This window comes from Benincasa hispida, chromosome 10 (genome assembly GCF_009727055.1).
Source record: "Benincasa hispida cultivar B227 chromosome 10, ASM972705v1, whole genome shotgun sequence".
NCBI classification, from domain to species: domain Eukaryota; kingdom Viridiplantae; phylum Streptophyta; class Magnoliopsida; order Cucurbitales; family Cucurbitaceae; genus Benincasa; species Benincasa hispida.
Window position 1 is genome coordinate 31274371 of NC_052358.1, and position 15218 is coordinate 31289588.

At 33.3% G+C, this 15218-nt stretch overlaps 1 protein-coding gene across 1 annotated transcript; it reads left to right on the plus strand.

Moving 5' to 3' along the window:
• The first annotated feature begins 598 nt into the window (after positions 1 to 598).
• LOC120089243 (F-box protein SNE) lies at positions 599 to 4377 on the plus strand. The gene has a single exon (XM_039046666.1). It carries the CDS (start codon positions 3704 to 3706, stop codon positions 4160 to 4162), a length of 459 nt encoding a protein of 152 aa, XP_038902594.1. The 5' UTR covers positions 599 to 3703; the 3' UTR covers positions 4163 to 4377.
• The last annotated feature ends 10841 nt before the right edge of the window (positions 4378 to 15218 follow it).

A 15218-nucleotide genomic window follows, 5' to 3' on the forward strand; every position in this document is an offset into this window, starting at 1 on the left:
GTCAAATGTGGTCGCTAACGTTGGAAGGTGAAAGAGTTGGTTATGTAAATGCTGAGTTATAAATTGTATTACGGTAGAAAAAGGGGAGTTAACAAAAATCTTTAGCCCCATTTTCTGAACACACTCCACACTCCTCGAATGCTGAGTGAGCTAAGCCTATTCCAAATTGGGGGCCGAAACGGCCCTTAATGTTTACCATTTTTACTAATTATTTTTTTATTGTTAGTGAGGTGACCAATTAAAAAATCATGTTCTTGTTCTTAAGAGAGAGAAATTCCTCAAAATTTGTTGAATTCCAATTCAATTCGTAAACTCCTATGCCTCACTTTAGGTTTAATATTTTACAAAAAAAACTGCCACAAATAAAAATAGATGAGTTCAACATTTAGGTTTGATTTAATAATGATTTTAGTTTGAACATTGCTTCCCAATTTTTACACTTTTTTTTTTCACATTTCTTTAAAAAAAAAAAAAACACTTGCATTTTTAGTCGAAACAAATACTTTTGAAAGCTATTTTTTAGTTGACAAAATTTGACTTGGTTTTTGAAAACCATGCTAGAAAGTAGATGACAAAATAAAAAAACCTACAAGTGGAAAACAATGTTTATAAGCTTAATTTTCAAATCATAAAACTCCATCCCCTAATTAATTAAAAAATAGTGAACTAATTTCAAACATAGTTCACTGTTAAGCTTGTTTCTAGTGACCTAGTAATAGTAGAATTCTGAGTTTGAAATATAGTAGGTTTTGAAACTTATCAAGACCTAAGTTCTTGTGTTATATGCAAAAACATCCAAAATCTACCTTACTTTTAGTACACATATATATTCAAATTTCAAAATCGTATAAAAACAAGTATCTACATACAAAACCAAATCACGTGCACAAATTTGACATGAAAAATCAATATCAAAGCATTTCTAGGACCATGGAGGGTAAAACAAATATATGAAACGAATGTATAATTTACCATTTTTCTATTTTATTGCATAGGCACACAATACTTTCAAACATAGAAATGTAAACAAACGCAGAGTTAACAAAATATTATGCAAATCAGCAAGAGGCAGTACACATTTCATTAAAGAAATTGTTGTTCTAAATTGATGAAACCCCCAAAAAGTGAAAGAAGATTTACAGCAAAATGGGAAAATGTCACTGTCTTGTGATTAAATAAATATTAAGCTCATACAATATAAGTAAACACGGTATTAGAACGCAAATGTATGCATGGAAAATATTAAAAAATAAAAAAGGGGGGGAGTTAAATAACTTGAATTGCAATATTAAGCTGTAAAAAAGGAAAAATTACAAGATGATGATGACAAGAACTCTACAACAACAAAGTAAGTACGAAAGGCAGTCTTTTAACACAGAAGGTTAAGCAAATGAGTGAGAAAATGGAAAACGTAAGAATTTTTGTATGGGTTATTGACCTTTAGGGGTTTCTTGTTGTATTGTTGCAATTATTAAGTTCTTCTCAGCAAGACTTGGGAACAGTGCTTTTCTCAGATGAGTCCAATAGACAAGTCCAACATGAAACAAAACAACATCTTCAGAAACCCTAAAAGAATATAATATAGAGGTGGGGGCAGGGGGGGGGGGGGGGCGCTAAGAGAATCTCCCTCCTCCTAAGTCCTTTCCCCACAACCCAACCTAAAGGGTCTTTTTATAAATCTAAATGTCAATTCTAACACCCAATATAATGATGTTTTATTTTATTATATGCTTTCTGTCTCAAAGGACTTGGGGTTTTCCTTTCTGTGACAACCCTATCAGACAATCAAATGGGCATTACCCTGTCTATGATTTTCAATGGGTTTTCTCAATTCTCAAACATATTTACATTATTTATTTATTGTTTTCTGAGGAAACCTATGATGCTTGTTTCCCTCTGACTTTTCTTCCTGCTCACAAACAACACTTCTTATTTTCAAACATTTTTTAATGCATTTTATCGTCTTCTGGTTCACCTTTTTCCCCTAAGTGCATAAAGTTCTGTCTATTTTGTTTTTAGTTTTCCAGCATATATTTCCTCAGTATGATGTGTATGTATCACTGTATCATATGAAGGCCATACCATATGAAAAAAACTGTACGTTTTGTAATAGAAATGAACCATCCAACAAGATTCAGAATTTTAAGAATAATAATTTTAATTCAAGCATACAAGTTTAATGCTAACCTCTAGATATCTCATAAGCAAAGACAATGCAAAATATACCTCTATGGTACAATTATGTGATTGTCAACACGTTTTTCATAGTCTAAAAGTTCCACCCCTGCCCCCCGGGTGTGTGTCTCTGGCCTGCCTATCCCTAAAGTTGAAAATCATTAACTCTCTCTTCAAGAGAGGGACAGGGAATGACATGACTAAAGAACGAGAGTGAGCAAAGTCTTAAGTATAACATGCCATCTACTTAAAATCTGCATCAATAAAACAGTGACATTTTTCTTTTAAAAAAAGGGAAATGGAAAAGAAAAAACATTTAGGAATTAGAAATAGAATCCCTCTGTTCTTGAGATGGAAAGAGAGTAAATGATGTGAGATTGTGGAGTACGATGGATAAGTCTTCCCAGAAATCATGGGGAGGAAAAATGGATGATTAAACTATATGAAGTGAGAAGAAAGAGGAGGTTGAGCGGAGCAATGTGATTTAGAGAGAGAGATTGAGGGTGATTCGACAATTAAGATCATAGAGTCAATAACATGTCACAATTTTAAATTCACAAACAAAAATATATCATTTAGGTAGAAAAAGAGTAAATATATGGAATAGTTTTCTGGAATAGGATAGGACTTTCAAATGATAGGCATAATAAAATAAAAGCTTGTGACATCAAATCCTTCAAAGAGATACACTATTTAACTACAACTTGTGACATCATAAAAGCTTAAAAAAAATACTTTCTTTCTCATTTGCAAGAATTTTCAAAAACACTTTTCCAGACATCTGCTTTAATTTATACTATGATTGCAAAACTAAATGCAATTATAATCAAGATTCATTGCACATATTATCTGTCATGACATCATTAACATTTAAGAATCCATAATTTGATAAGGCACTATACACAAATTGGTGTTTCATGATTAGAGTCCAGTGAACAATGTTTAGAGATGGTCCACAGTCCACACACTGAAGTTAAGAAAAGATAGGCATAATAAAATAAAGACAGTAACATATCCATGCACAGCTGATTTCAATTTCAAAGGTCCTCCCTCCTCCTTTGAAGATTGATTCCCAAATCACAAAGGACACACGCCCAAATTCTTGGAATATGCACAAACTAAATTCAACTACAGCTTCTGCTAAGCCCCAAACCAATTTGTTTTTTGAAAAAAAAAAAAAAAAAAGAAAACCAAAGAAAGAGAAAGTTAAGCAGCATCGCATTCATTTGCATTGGTTTTGAGGTTTTTTTGGTTTGGATCTTCTTCTTTGGCCCCATCTCCTCCCCCCTCGATACCCTCTCAATCCTTCTCACAGACATTTTCACAAACACGCGAACTTCGAGACGCACAGCAAGACAAATCCTATCTTAGACTTTTTCTCCTTGTTAATGAATTTCCATCAGATCAAGCTCTCTCTCTCTCTTTCCATCTCTCAATCTAATTGTCAATTCCATATATATCAAAGAGGCATAGAGTTTCAAGTTTCACCTACCAAATTCCTAATTACTCTAGGGCTTAAACATAAACAATGCAGAAGAATCACATACCAGAGCCGAACGAGAAGAGACGGAAGTTCTTAATCAACGACAATCTCGACATTCTGATTGAAATCCTCAAGCGGCTAGACGGACCGTCGCTCGGCGTCGCCACATGCGTCTGCCGGCTCTGGTGCACCATCGCTCGAAGTGAATCGGTGTGGGAACAGGTTTGCTTCCGTCATGTAACATCGCCGCTTCCGTCGTCGGTGAAATCGGTGGTGGCCGCTTTGGGAGGGTACAAACGGCTGTACATGGTTAGTATCCGGCCGGTGCTGAGTCGACTCGGGTACTCGGACCTGGTGAGGCGAGTTTGGACTCAGGATGAGGTTCAACTTTCACTCTCTCTGTTTTGTGTGGATTATTACGAGCGACTCACTGGGAGTGGGAGAATCGGCGGCGACGCGTCCGCATTGTCCCTCATGTTCCTCTGCAACACCGTCAACGTCTGATTAATCTCAGTGGCTTTTTTGATTCTTTCTCCGCCGTCCGATCTGTAGACCAAATCCATATAAGAAAAACCAAGCTCGCTCCGGTGATTTTAGTCAAAAGGATTAAGATTAGCCTTAGCCTGGTATGAATATGAATATGAATATGAATATTATGATTTTTCTAATTATTATACACCCATTTTCTTAAATAAAAATCACAGAACCATTATTTTCTATATTTTGATTATTGCTGTTTGATTCATCTTGTGTTTCTTTTATTATTTTTATTCATTATTTCTTGTAACAAACAATTTATATATGCAATATTAGAGTCTTATTTATATCACTAATTTTTGTGCCTTTTTCTTTTCTTTTTGTTATTTTCTACATACTTTTGTTAAGAGAAAAAAAAAAAAACACAGTAACAAAATTTTGATTAACAAGGAAAATTAGTTTAATGCTAAAAAAATAAAATAAAACAAGGTATGTAAAGAACATGGTTTTGAAAGTCCAGAAGGTATTGAGAAAATTTTTATCTAGAAGAGGGCTGGCATTAGTGCTAGTTTAGAGACCAATCAAAGAATATAGACAAGACTAACATCTTTAATGAAAATATAATTCAATTGGAAAATTTATAATCATGTTTTAAAAATTATTATAAAATGCGTTGAAGAAATTGTAGAAAAAGGAACTAAATTCGATGTTTTTATTTGGGTAAAAATTGTTTTTGTTGGTTAAGTTTGTCCATCAATTAGTAATAATTTAGTTTTGTATTTTGAAATTTGTAATAATTTATTCTTTAAATTTTAACGAATAATAATGTAGTTCTTATATTTTGAAATTTATAACAATTGGATTCTTATTATAAAAAATTTTAGTAAAATTAAGTGTCAATTTTTCATCTTTAACAATTTAATCTTTATAATTTATAAATAAATCTACTTTTCTATTAATTATCAATCTACGTGGGTAAAAAATTTCATAATGATTTTTTACCATGGTTACAAATGGTAGGGACCAAAAAATATTTGCTTAACCTTTTTATTTTTGTTTGTTTGCCTCTAGACTAGAAAAAGTGATAAATGATTAGGACAAGAGAGAGATGGGAATTGACAGAAGTGGGTGGTCCAATAAATATTGGATCTTGGCTCATCACAGCAAGGCCCAATCCATCACATATCACATTTCATATGGGGTAGGGGAGGGTTTTTTGAATGTGACCTTTGGGTAGAGAAATTAAAGATGTCTTGCTTCCTTAGATAAAATGTAAGGTGGGGTGATAAAAAGAAAGAACCCCAAATCATAAAAATACATTATTTTAAATGTTAAACTCAAAAGCACAATTTCACATTAGATACTGAAATAACTCGACTGAACTCTATGCATGGCAATCGGAACATGATTAAGGTATCTTCTGATTAAAATACTTAAGGTTCGAATCTTCACTATCAAATGTTGCACTAAGCACAATGATTAACTCAACTCTATGCATGTCAACTTGAACGTGGTTAAGGTATATGCTCTTCAGATTAATATATATGTAGTTTCAAATCTTCACTGAAGGAACTTTGAAGTTCCATTGAGGAAGCGGGGATCCGTCCCAAAATTTATTTTTACATAACACAAAATTTATAGAACCTTTATGCATTATCACATCAAATTATACAGCATGCAAGAGAGGGAAAAAGAAATTTGGATTAGGGTTTCAAGAAACTTACCCTTGTAGATACCAAAACTTTCATGAACTCCCCTCTCCAAAAGGATCACAAACAATAGACCATGAACGGTAAAACCAAGGGGTACTACCACAAAAATTACCTTTGTGTTCTCTTGAGATGAGAATTTCTCAAGAGGTATGAGCTCTGAGATTTTTGGAAGAGAAGAAGAGAATTTGAGAGAGAAATTAGTGTGATGTCCTTGAGAAAATTATATAGAGTTCTCCCCATCAACCCAAAGAAGAAGAAGAAAACCACTCCCCTAAAAAACCACCATGCAATCACGTATGAAGTTGAGAGAATAGTGGATAGGGAGTTATAACTCCTTCGCTAAAAAATTAAATAATATAACAAATAATTTAATTACCATTTATCTATCACTCTCTATATATATTGGTTTTAGTTCTCTCATTATTGTATGATATTTAATATAAATTCAATTATACTAAATTTAATTATGTGAATCCAATTGACATAATTAATACTTGAATCATATTCAAATATTTATTTCCTCTCAAATAAACTTTATATAATGTATCAAATATATTATATTAATTATATCATATATAATTAAGTTAAATTATATCAATATAATTAATTCCCTCAATTAATTTTTGGAACAATTCAAATTAATCTAAAATTAATTCCAATAATCTCTGTTGAGTATATAGGGGACCTTATGTGTAACGCCCGGATCCTTACACATTATGATCCGACCGCTACGACATGCATACTTAGACTTTTCTATCATGAGATGAGTTTTGGTTGAAATTTCAAAGAACAAAATCTAAATTTTATTAATTAGATAGAAAAAATTATATAAAAATTTATTTAATCAAACACCAGGATCCATAAAACATTAGCGTGGTGGTAAAAATGCATGTGGCCTATAATAATGAGGTTTGATGTTGGCCATTTGAGCGACGTCCAACTCTGCCATCTACGCTGCGTCCTTACCTAACAAAGTCTGTAAAAATATAGGAATAGTATATAATATACCAGTAAGTAGTTCTCACGTAGGGTAGTGACCAAATGCACAATCACAAGCAACATGTCATGAAAACATATGATTGGGACGAAAACGTATAATAACATATGGTGGTCGGTTATGCTTCCAACAGAAATCTCTCCCCCTGATGAAAGATGAGGACCTAAGCGAAAACTAGCCCATCTGATGATTAGCGGGTCATGCAGTCAGTAGGGCCAGAGTCGCATCCAACATCAACCATTAGCATTAAACGTTATGCTTCCAACAGAAATCTCTCCGCCCTGATAGGAAGATGAGAACCTAAGCGGAAAACTAACCCATCTGATGATTAGCGGGTCATGCAGTCAGTAGGGCCAGAGTCGCATCCAACATCAACCATTAGCATAACCATAAGATTAGACTGGAAGCATAACTTGCACCTAATTAAAACTTGATTTAACGTAATCGTGAACAAAACATAATGCATGGGGTCCCTTGTAGAGAAACGTGTTCTAAACATGTAATGCAATATAACAATTAACATAACCATGCAACATAATAAAGGTACACTACCATAGAACATTTAAAGAGAGGTGAGATAAACTACTTACCTTGACTGTGATCTAATTATCCTTATTATTCTTTATGATTTTATCAGCAGAGTTTTCCCTTTTTAAATCAAAAGAAGAAATTTGGGCAGCACTTTACCACAAGCTTTTCTCTTAATCTCACAGAACTTCCTCACTCACACTTACTTTTTCAACACGATTCTTTGTTACTAGAGATTTGTTTGAGAATGGGTTAAATCTTCGGGCAAAGGGTCCTATTTATAGTAGTTTTCAGCTCTTCTCAGTGTGACAAATCATCGTACAGGTGGTTTCTTTTAAAATTACTTATGGTTTATGGATTCCTCTCAATAAGACACCTAATCTTGGCTAACGTTTGCCCTTACGTCATCATTCTTTGTTTGTATTCAATTTTAGGGGTTTTCCATGTATAATCTATAAGATCGTGGCCAAATTCAACGCATAATTCGCGCTTCTGTCCAAATCTCGCTCATTCTGCTCTTAAAATCTCGCTCTCTCCCGTTTTCTCGCTAGGAATTTACTCTGTCCAGCTTTCTTGCTGAAAATCCCGCTCTTTCCACTCTCGCTCTCAAATTTTCTCTTTCGTCTCGCTTTCTCCAGCTTTCTCGTTCTCGCTCCCGCTCTCTCGCTCTCGCTCCCGCTCTCGCTCCCACTCTCTCGCTCTCGCTCGCGCTCTTTCCTACTGTCTCGCTAAGAATAGCTCTCTTTACTCTCGCTCTCTCCAACTTCCTTGCTACAATTGTCGCTCTCTCCAATTTTCCTTCAATCTCGCTCTCTTTACTCTCGCCAGCCTCAATCTCGCTAGCATCGCTCGCTGGGTTTCTCGCTCTCCAATTTTTCCTTCGATCGCGCAACTCTCTTCTCAGAATCTCGTTTTCTCCAGTTTTCTCGTTGGTGTGGCTTTCGCTCTCTCCCACTTTCTTGCTCCCGCTCGCTCCCTTATTCATTATCTTTTGAATAATGAATAAATTTTCCAATTTCCAATTTATTTATTTATTATTATTATTTTTTTCCTTCTAAATTTCCACCCCTTTAAATAAAATTTCGTCCTGCTTATTATTTGATATTTAATTTCCTGTATGCGTACAAATCTGGGTCGTTACATTATGGACCTGTAGATTTAAGCTCCAATGACATTTGAATAATGAATTAAACTTCTTTAATTAAATTATTCAACATCCATTAACTACCGATCATTCTGTTAAAGACTGACAGTTGCACTCTTCACACTACAGATATATTTCTGTGTTCATTGGATACCAAACTCTGTGTTCTGTTCATGTTCATTTTTTATATGTTTATCTTTGATGTTCTTGGAATTGTTATAACATCGTGCATAACAAATTTTGTTGTGTTAGATAACTTTTACTTTGAGGTCAAGACACAAACAAAGCACACAACCATATATGACAAGGACAAAGAAAAAAAGAACCAACCTAAAAAGATCCTAGTAAACATATTTTAAGGGAAAAAGTCTACATGAATCCTCTAATCAATGAAAGTATGTAACCATTTCGAACAACAAAAGAACACATAAATCAAACAACCTGACAGATCACTTGGGGTACAAGGTACTATGGATATGAAAGTTGTGCTCGTTTCAAAGTTAGCAGCAATACAAGTGACTCTTCAAACCTTTTGTTGCAATTAAACGATTATTTACACTAAAATAATAAATCCAAGCAAGCTTTGTGCCCTACTATGTGGTTATAAGCTAAAGGGTAGTTAAGGAATTAACGTCTTTGAACTCTAGCTTATCATTTTGAAGAACAGAAGCACTAAACATGTCAGAATACTAATGACTAATAAAATCACGATTTTGAAAAATGATATCGAACAAAAAAATTGAAAAAAAAATCATTTTGGTACTAGATTTTAAATCTAGTTTCATTTGGTTTTTAGGTTTCAAAATATTATTGTTTTACATCTAAATTTTGAAAATAGGTATGGGTGCATGTGTGCGTGCATGTGTAATTTGTCACTTTAGTCCTTATTGCAAAAAATATTATTCAAATTTAATGAAAATTCTTACACATATAGCTTGATAAATTGATCATTGAGAATCATTTTTTTTTTCATAAACTATAAAGATCAAATCATTACATAACATAAATAACACTTAATTTGAAAGAGATTTTTCATAATGGAGATTAAATTGTTATTTATTTTAAATTTAGGAACTAAAATAGTACAAATTTAAGAGTACAAAGTCTAAATCGTTAGCCACAAAATTTTAAAAATAAATTATTAGTAAAAGTTTAGAAACCAAACATGTTTTCTAACCAAAGTTTTGAAAAACCATCACACAATCATGTACGAAGTTGAGAGAATAGTGGGTACGGAGTTACAACTCCTTCCCCAAAAAATTAAATAATATAACAAATAATTTGATATATATATATATAATAACTACCTTATCATATATTATATATGTTATATAATATAACACATGACCTATAGTTTTATATTGTATCAAATACAATATAATCTATAGTTTTAGTTTCTTTTCTCTCTAATATTGCATTTAATATAAATCACATTTATATTAAATTTAACAACTATGAATCCAATTCATAGAATTAATATTTGAATCATATTCAAATATTTATTTCTTTTCAAATAAACTTTATATAATGTATCAAATACATTATATTAATTATATTATATATAATTAAGTTAAATTATATCACATATAATTAATTCCCTCAATTAATTTGAACAATTCAAATGAATCTAAAATTAATTTCTAATAATCTCTGTTGAGCTACAGAGGGGACCTTATGGACCTGTAGATTGAAGCTCTAATAGTATTTGAATAATTAATTAAACTCCTTAAATTAAATTATTCAACATTCATTAATTGTCGATCATTCCACTAAAGACTGACAACTACACTCTGCACATTACAGATATATTTCTATGTTCATTGGATATAATTAGTCAACAATACGATGACCCTTCACAAATTACTCATAAGTACAACTGGGCCAAAGTTACCGTTTTACCCCTATAGTTACATCTAACTCCTTAAGTACCACAAATCCCTCTAATGAACAATAAGTCATAGTTCAACTATGACCAAACCCCTCTCGGGCCAAGAGCGGGTGTGGAGCCACATTGTTCAAGCCTCGAAATCAGCCCTTAAGGGAGAAATTTATCTACTAATCCAGATATTAGGGAAGAAGTAAATTTTGTCTTGTATAGCTGTGTTCCCAACGAAGTAAATTTTGTCTTATATAGCTGTGTTCCCAGCTCTCCAATCAGACGAATCTCCAAAATGGTAGACTTATTGAGCCGGCGATCTGGCACTCTCACCCATACAAATCAAAGAACTGCCTTCATAGGCAGGAGTTCACAACTCACTCAAGATTCAGATCATGTTACCTATGGTCATCCTGGTGAAATGTAAGTTTCTATTATTAACGGTATTATATTATGAGACTAGTCATTTCGTAGCCTGGTCTTATACAAACTCTATTGTATAGAATACCCATGTTCATATGTCTTTACATGAATGATCAAGATCAGATCATTTGTAACACTTTATAACAATTGTAACATCTACAAAGTGGGTCGTATTCGTAGTGTCACCAAGATAAGGTACCCAACCTTATTCATCTACTACAGACCATTTAGGCTACCACTTAAACATGATCCACCTGTATATCTCTACATACATGTTTAAGCTACAGAAGATAACCTTGGATGTTAGTTTATTGGTTTTGTGGGTTAATGCTACTAAATGTCGAATAAAACATCTCATATTTTATTAAATAAATAAAATATTTGTATATTATAATTACAAACTATAGAACCCACGAGATTTAAGGCATCAACCCCAACAATCTCCCTCTTGTCCTAAAGCTAGTATTGTGTACAATATAAAAATCACACTAATATAAAAGTACACATAAAACAATAAACTAGAGCATAATATGCGCCCAGTACAAAATCTCCCATTTGCCCTAGACTAGATGTGACCTGCCACATAGACCCATACTCTGCAAGTGACTCTCAAACACCTTAGCCATGAGGACTTTTATAAATGGATCAACAACGTTATGCTCCAAAGCTATCTGCGTGACGATCACGTCCCCTCGATGCACAATCTCTCGGATGAGATGATACTTCTGCTCTATGTGCTTCTCTCGTTGGCTCCTAAAACTCATGTACTTATTGTCGAAAGTAGCAAGCATATGATAGAAGAATTCAGGATAATTAAGCACTCTAATTCATTAATTTTAGCAACAAATTAAACATGTTCATTCAAAATAAAGAGGGTTTCAAAAATACCTTTGAAGAACACCTTTGATCTTCAAATTTAGCTCTAATTTCCTCAAAAACTGGTTGTGAACCACCACAAGATCTTCCCTACTATTCTCTAGGACCTTAGATTGAGTTGTGGGGCTCAAATAAGCTGGATCGAGGAATTTTGGAGGAGAAAGCTAATTGGTTTTCTTCAAGCTAAATAACCCTTCTTCTAGCTCTTTTCTTAACCAAAATCTAATTTTCATCAATCACAATCAGCTGAAATCAATTGGTTTTATCTCTTCCAGCCATGCAACCATATTGCATTGAAAAAGGACAACTCTTACTTAGAAAATCAAAATAGAATTTTGGTGGAATTGTGATTCATGTTGGAAAAACCCACTAAAGTTGGGTTTTTCTAATTTTTCAATTAAATTCAATTTTAATCAAATTAAATCGAATTTCCCAATTGTAAAAATCAATTTCTATTTTAAAAATGATTCAAACCAATTAATTGAATTTTTATTAAAATTAAATTTTTAACCTAGTTTTCCAAATATTAAGTTAAACAAAATTGATTTTCCAATTTGAATTTTCACAAAATTCAAATTTCAATTTTAAAATTAATTGATTTAATTAATTAAACAATTTAATCGAATATATTAATTTAATATCAAATATTAAATTAATCAAACACCAACTCCACTACCATGAATCTTCTATTCATGAAATTAATATTTAAATCATATTTAAATATTATTGAATTCTTCAATTTCGTTTAATTCAATAATTAAACCAGTAATTATATCATATATAATTACTAATTTCCTTAATTCGAATTTGAACGTTTCAAATTCACTCATCACACTATTCTAAGGTTTATTTTGTTTGTGAGCTAGTAGGAGACCTTATGAACCTACAGATCATGGGCTCCAACGATCGGAGATTAACCAGTTAAACTCTTTAACCTAATTAATCACCATTTGTTAACTACCGGGCCACTCCACTAAAGCCCAATAGTTGCACTCCCTTAACTGTAGATATATTATGTCCACTTGATATAACCATAATTAGTAAGTTAATCTTTCACAGGTTGTTCGTAAAATGGCTGGGTCAATAGCTATTTTACCCCTAAGATTACCTCTTGTTCCTTAAGTCCCACTGATTCTTTAATGAACAATTGGTTTGAGATTCAATCTTTAAAATGAGTCCTTTTCGGGCCAATGAGAGGGTGAGGCCCCTTGTTTAAGACCTGGAGTCAGCATTTAAGGGAACAACATCTCTACTATCCTTAAAAGCGGGTAGGAGCGAATTCCATCTTGCACCCTATGTCTCCAGCTATCTACCCGGTCTTACCGCTAAGATGGGAGCCTTATTGAGCCGGCGTTGTTGTGTAAACCCTCATCGATGCAAATCTATGGATAGTCGCAAGTAAATAGGAGTTCATAGTTAGCTCAGGATTAAGATTAAGTTACCTAGGTTATCGTTTTGAAATAGTTAGTCTCAGTAAACAATATTATAAAGTAAGAGTGACTTATTTCTTGGTCCGATCTTATACAAACTCATTGCATAGGACGCCCCCACTCCTCATGTCTCCACATGAACGAATTAGAATCACTTCATTTGTAGCACTTTACAAAAAATTGTATCACCTACAAAGTGAGCCATATCTGATAGTGTCCCCAGGATAAGGTACCCAACCTTATCCGTATACTGTAGACCATTTTTTCTACCTACTCGAACTTGATCCACTTTTATGTCTCTACATAAAGTTTAAGTACTCATGTAATAGCCATGGATCTTAAGTTTGTTGGCTTTATTTCTAAAACCAAATGAGCAATTCATATATTCAATAACTACTTTATTGAATTAAACTTCAATAATATCTTTATTGATTAACAAAATAAGTTTATTGTTTACAAACCATAAATTTTAGGACATAAAACCCAACACTTATTAGCTGGAAAAGGGCATAATGACCCTAAGTTTGTAATTTATGTTTGTGATTTGGTGTTGTGAACTCTGGCTGTAATTATATATACAAGTTGGTGATGGGTTAGCCTTTTTATATGAAAAGTTCTAGTTACTTTAGAGATTTAAGTTAGAATGCATGAACGATTCAAAATATTTATATTTGTCTATCAGGTGATAGAGGAGCAAGAAAATAGATTACAGTTCTTAGATGGGCAATAGGTGTCATAATAGGGTTGACATCTGCTGTCTTGATATCTCGTTCTAGGACAATAGGGTAGCTTGGGCGGGGGTATAACACGTAGCTCGATATATACCTAATCTCGAGCCTCAAACTTTTCCTTTCATTTAGTGCCAACCAAGCCTTTCATTAGCTGTTGTGCCCGCTATAAATTTGATCTTAATCCTAATATCTTTGCATCATGCCCTTGCAACCAAAACCCAACCTCGCTGACTTTTTCCAGACTTTATTCATAATCTAGAACAAGAAGGTGTGGTCAGGCATATTCCTTTCGAAACGGAAAGGGGCTATAAGAGGCCAATCGATGCTAGAGATAAGTACTTTATTTGTAGACACATGGCACCTAAAAAAGCTAGAACTCTAACTTTCATATCCCTTTAAAACAATTCCTTCTTTAGCCTCTGATACATTCAAACAACTCCATTTTGACCTTTGATTGGGTTATCATGAAACTTCTAGAGGATGAAAGGGATGGTGAAGGAAGATGGAGGTCGGACTAATAAAATTATTATGTTCTAAAATTATTCACCACAAATATCGTTTCCGATGCAACCATCCCAAAGGATTTTTGCCTTCTTCCCCCTTGAAAATCAGAATCTCTCATTTTCTAAATCGCATATCAAATAAAGGAACATCTCCGCTCACAATGTTCATTGTACCTTTGATATGTTTCTATTCCTTACTCACGAGTTACTTTCTGTTACTAGTTATTGTTTTTTGTTTTGGCTCGAACTAGAGACTCCCTGCCCGTTAACGGTTCCTCTCCCTGACCAACCTTCAAAACCTTGCATAATCTTATGTTCCATAGTTATTCCTAACTCCTCTTTAACCTGATCAAGTTTCGAAGTGATTGTGGCTTCAACTCTATTCTGTATTTCCACAAATCGCTGATCTATCCTCGCCTCCATATCCACTTGCAACAAAGTAAATTATTCCTCCCATGCAATCACTTAGGCTACCATCTTTTTTTTCTATTCTATAAAGAATAGTGGCTTTGATATCAATATTATAAATCTCAAACTATGTATTCACTATTTTGACAAAACCAAGGGAGTTTCTGAAGTCCCCTCTCCTCAATGCTCAACAGAGCTACAAAAAAGGGTAAAAATACCAAAAGATAAAAATAGTTTTCCTTTACTCAGCCTCTTAAATGCCTTTTCTAACTAACAAAATGGCCCACCACAATCAAACACACACTCATAGTTAACTATTTTCTACTCCTCACCATTTATATCATTGCATCATTTTTCTCACTTTTTCTTTCTTTCTTTCTTTCTTATTCCTGTGTATAGACCTTGGTACCTTGGAGCCTATCACTTGATAATCTAACAAATTAATTGACACAAAA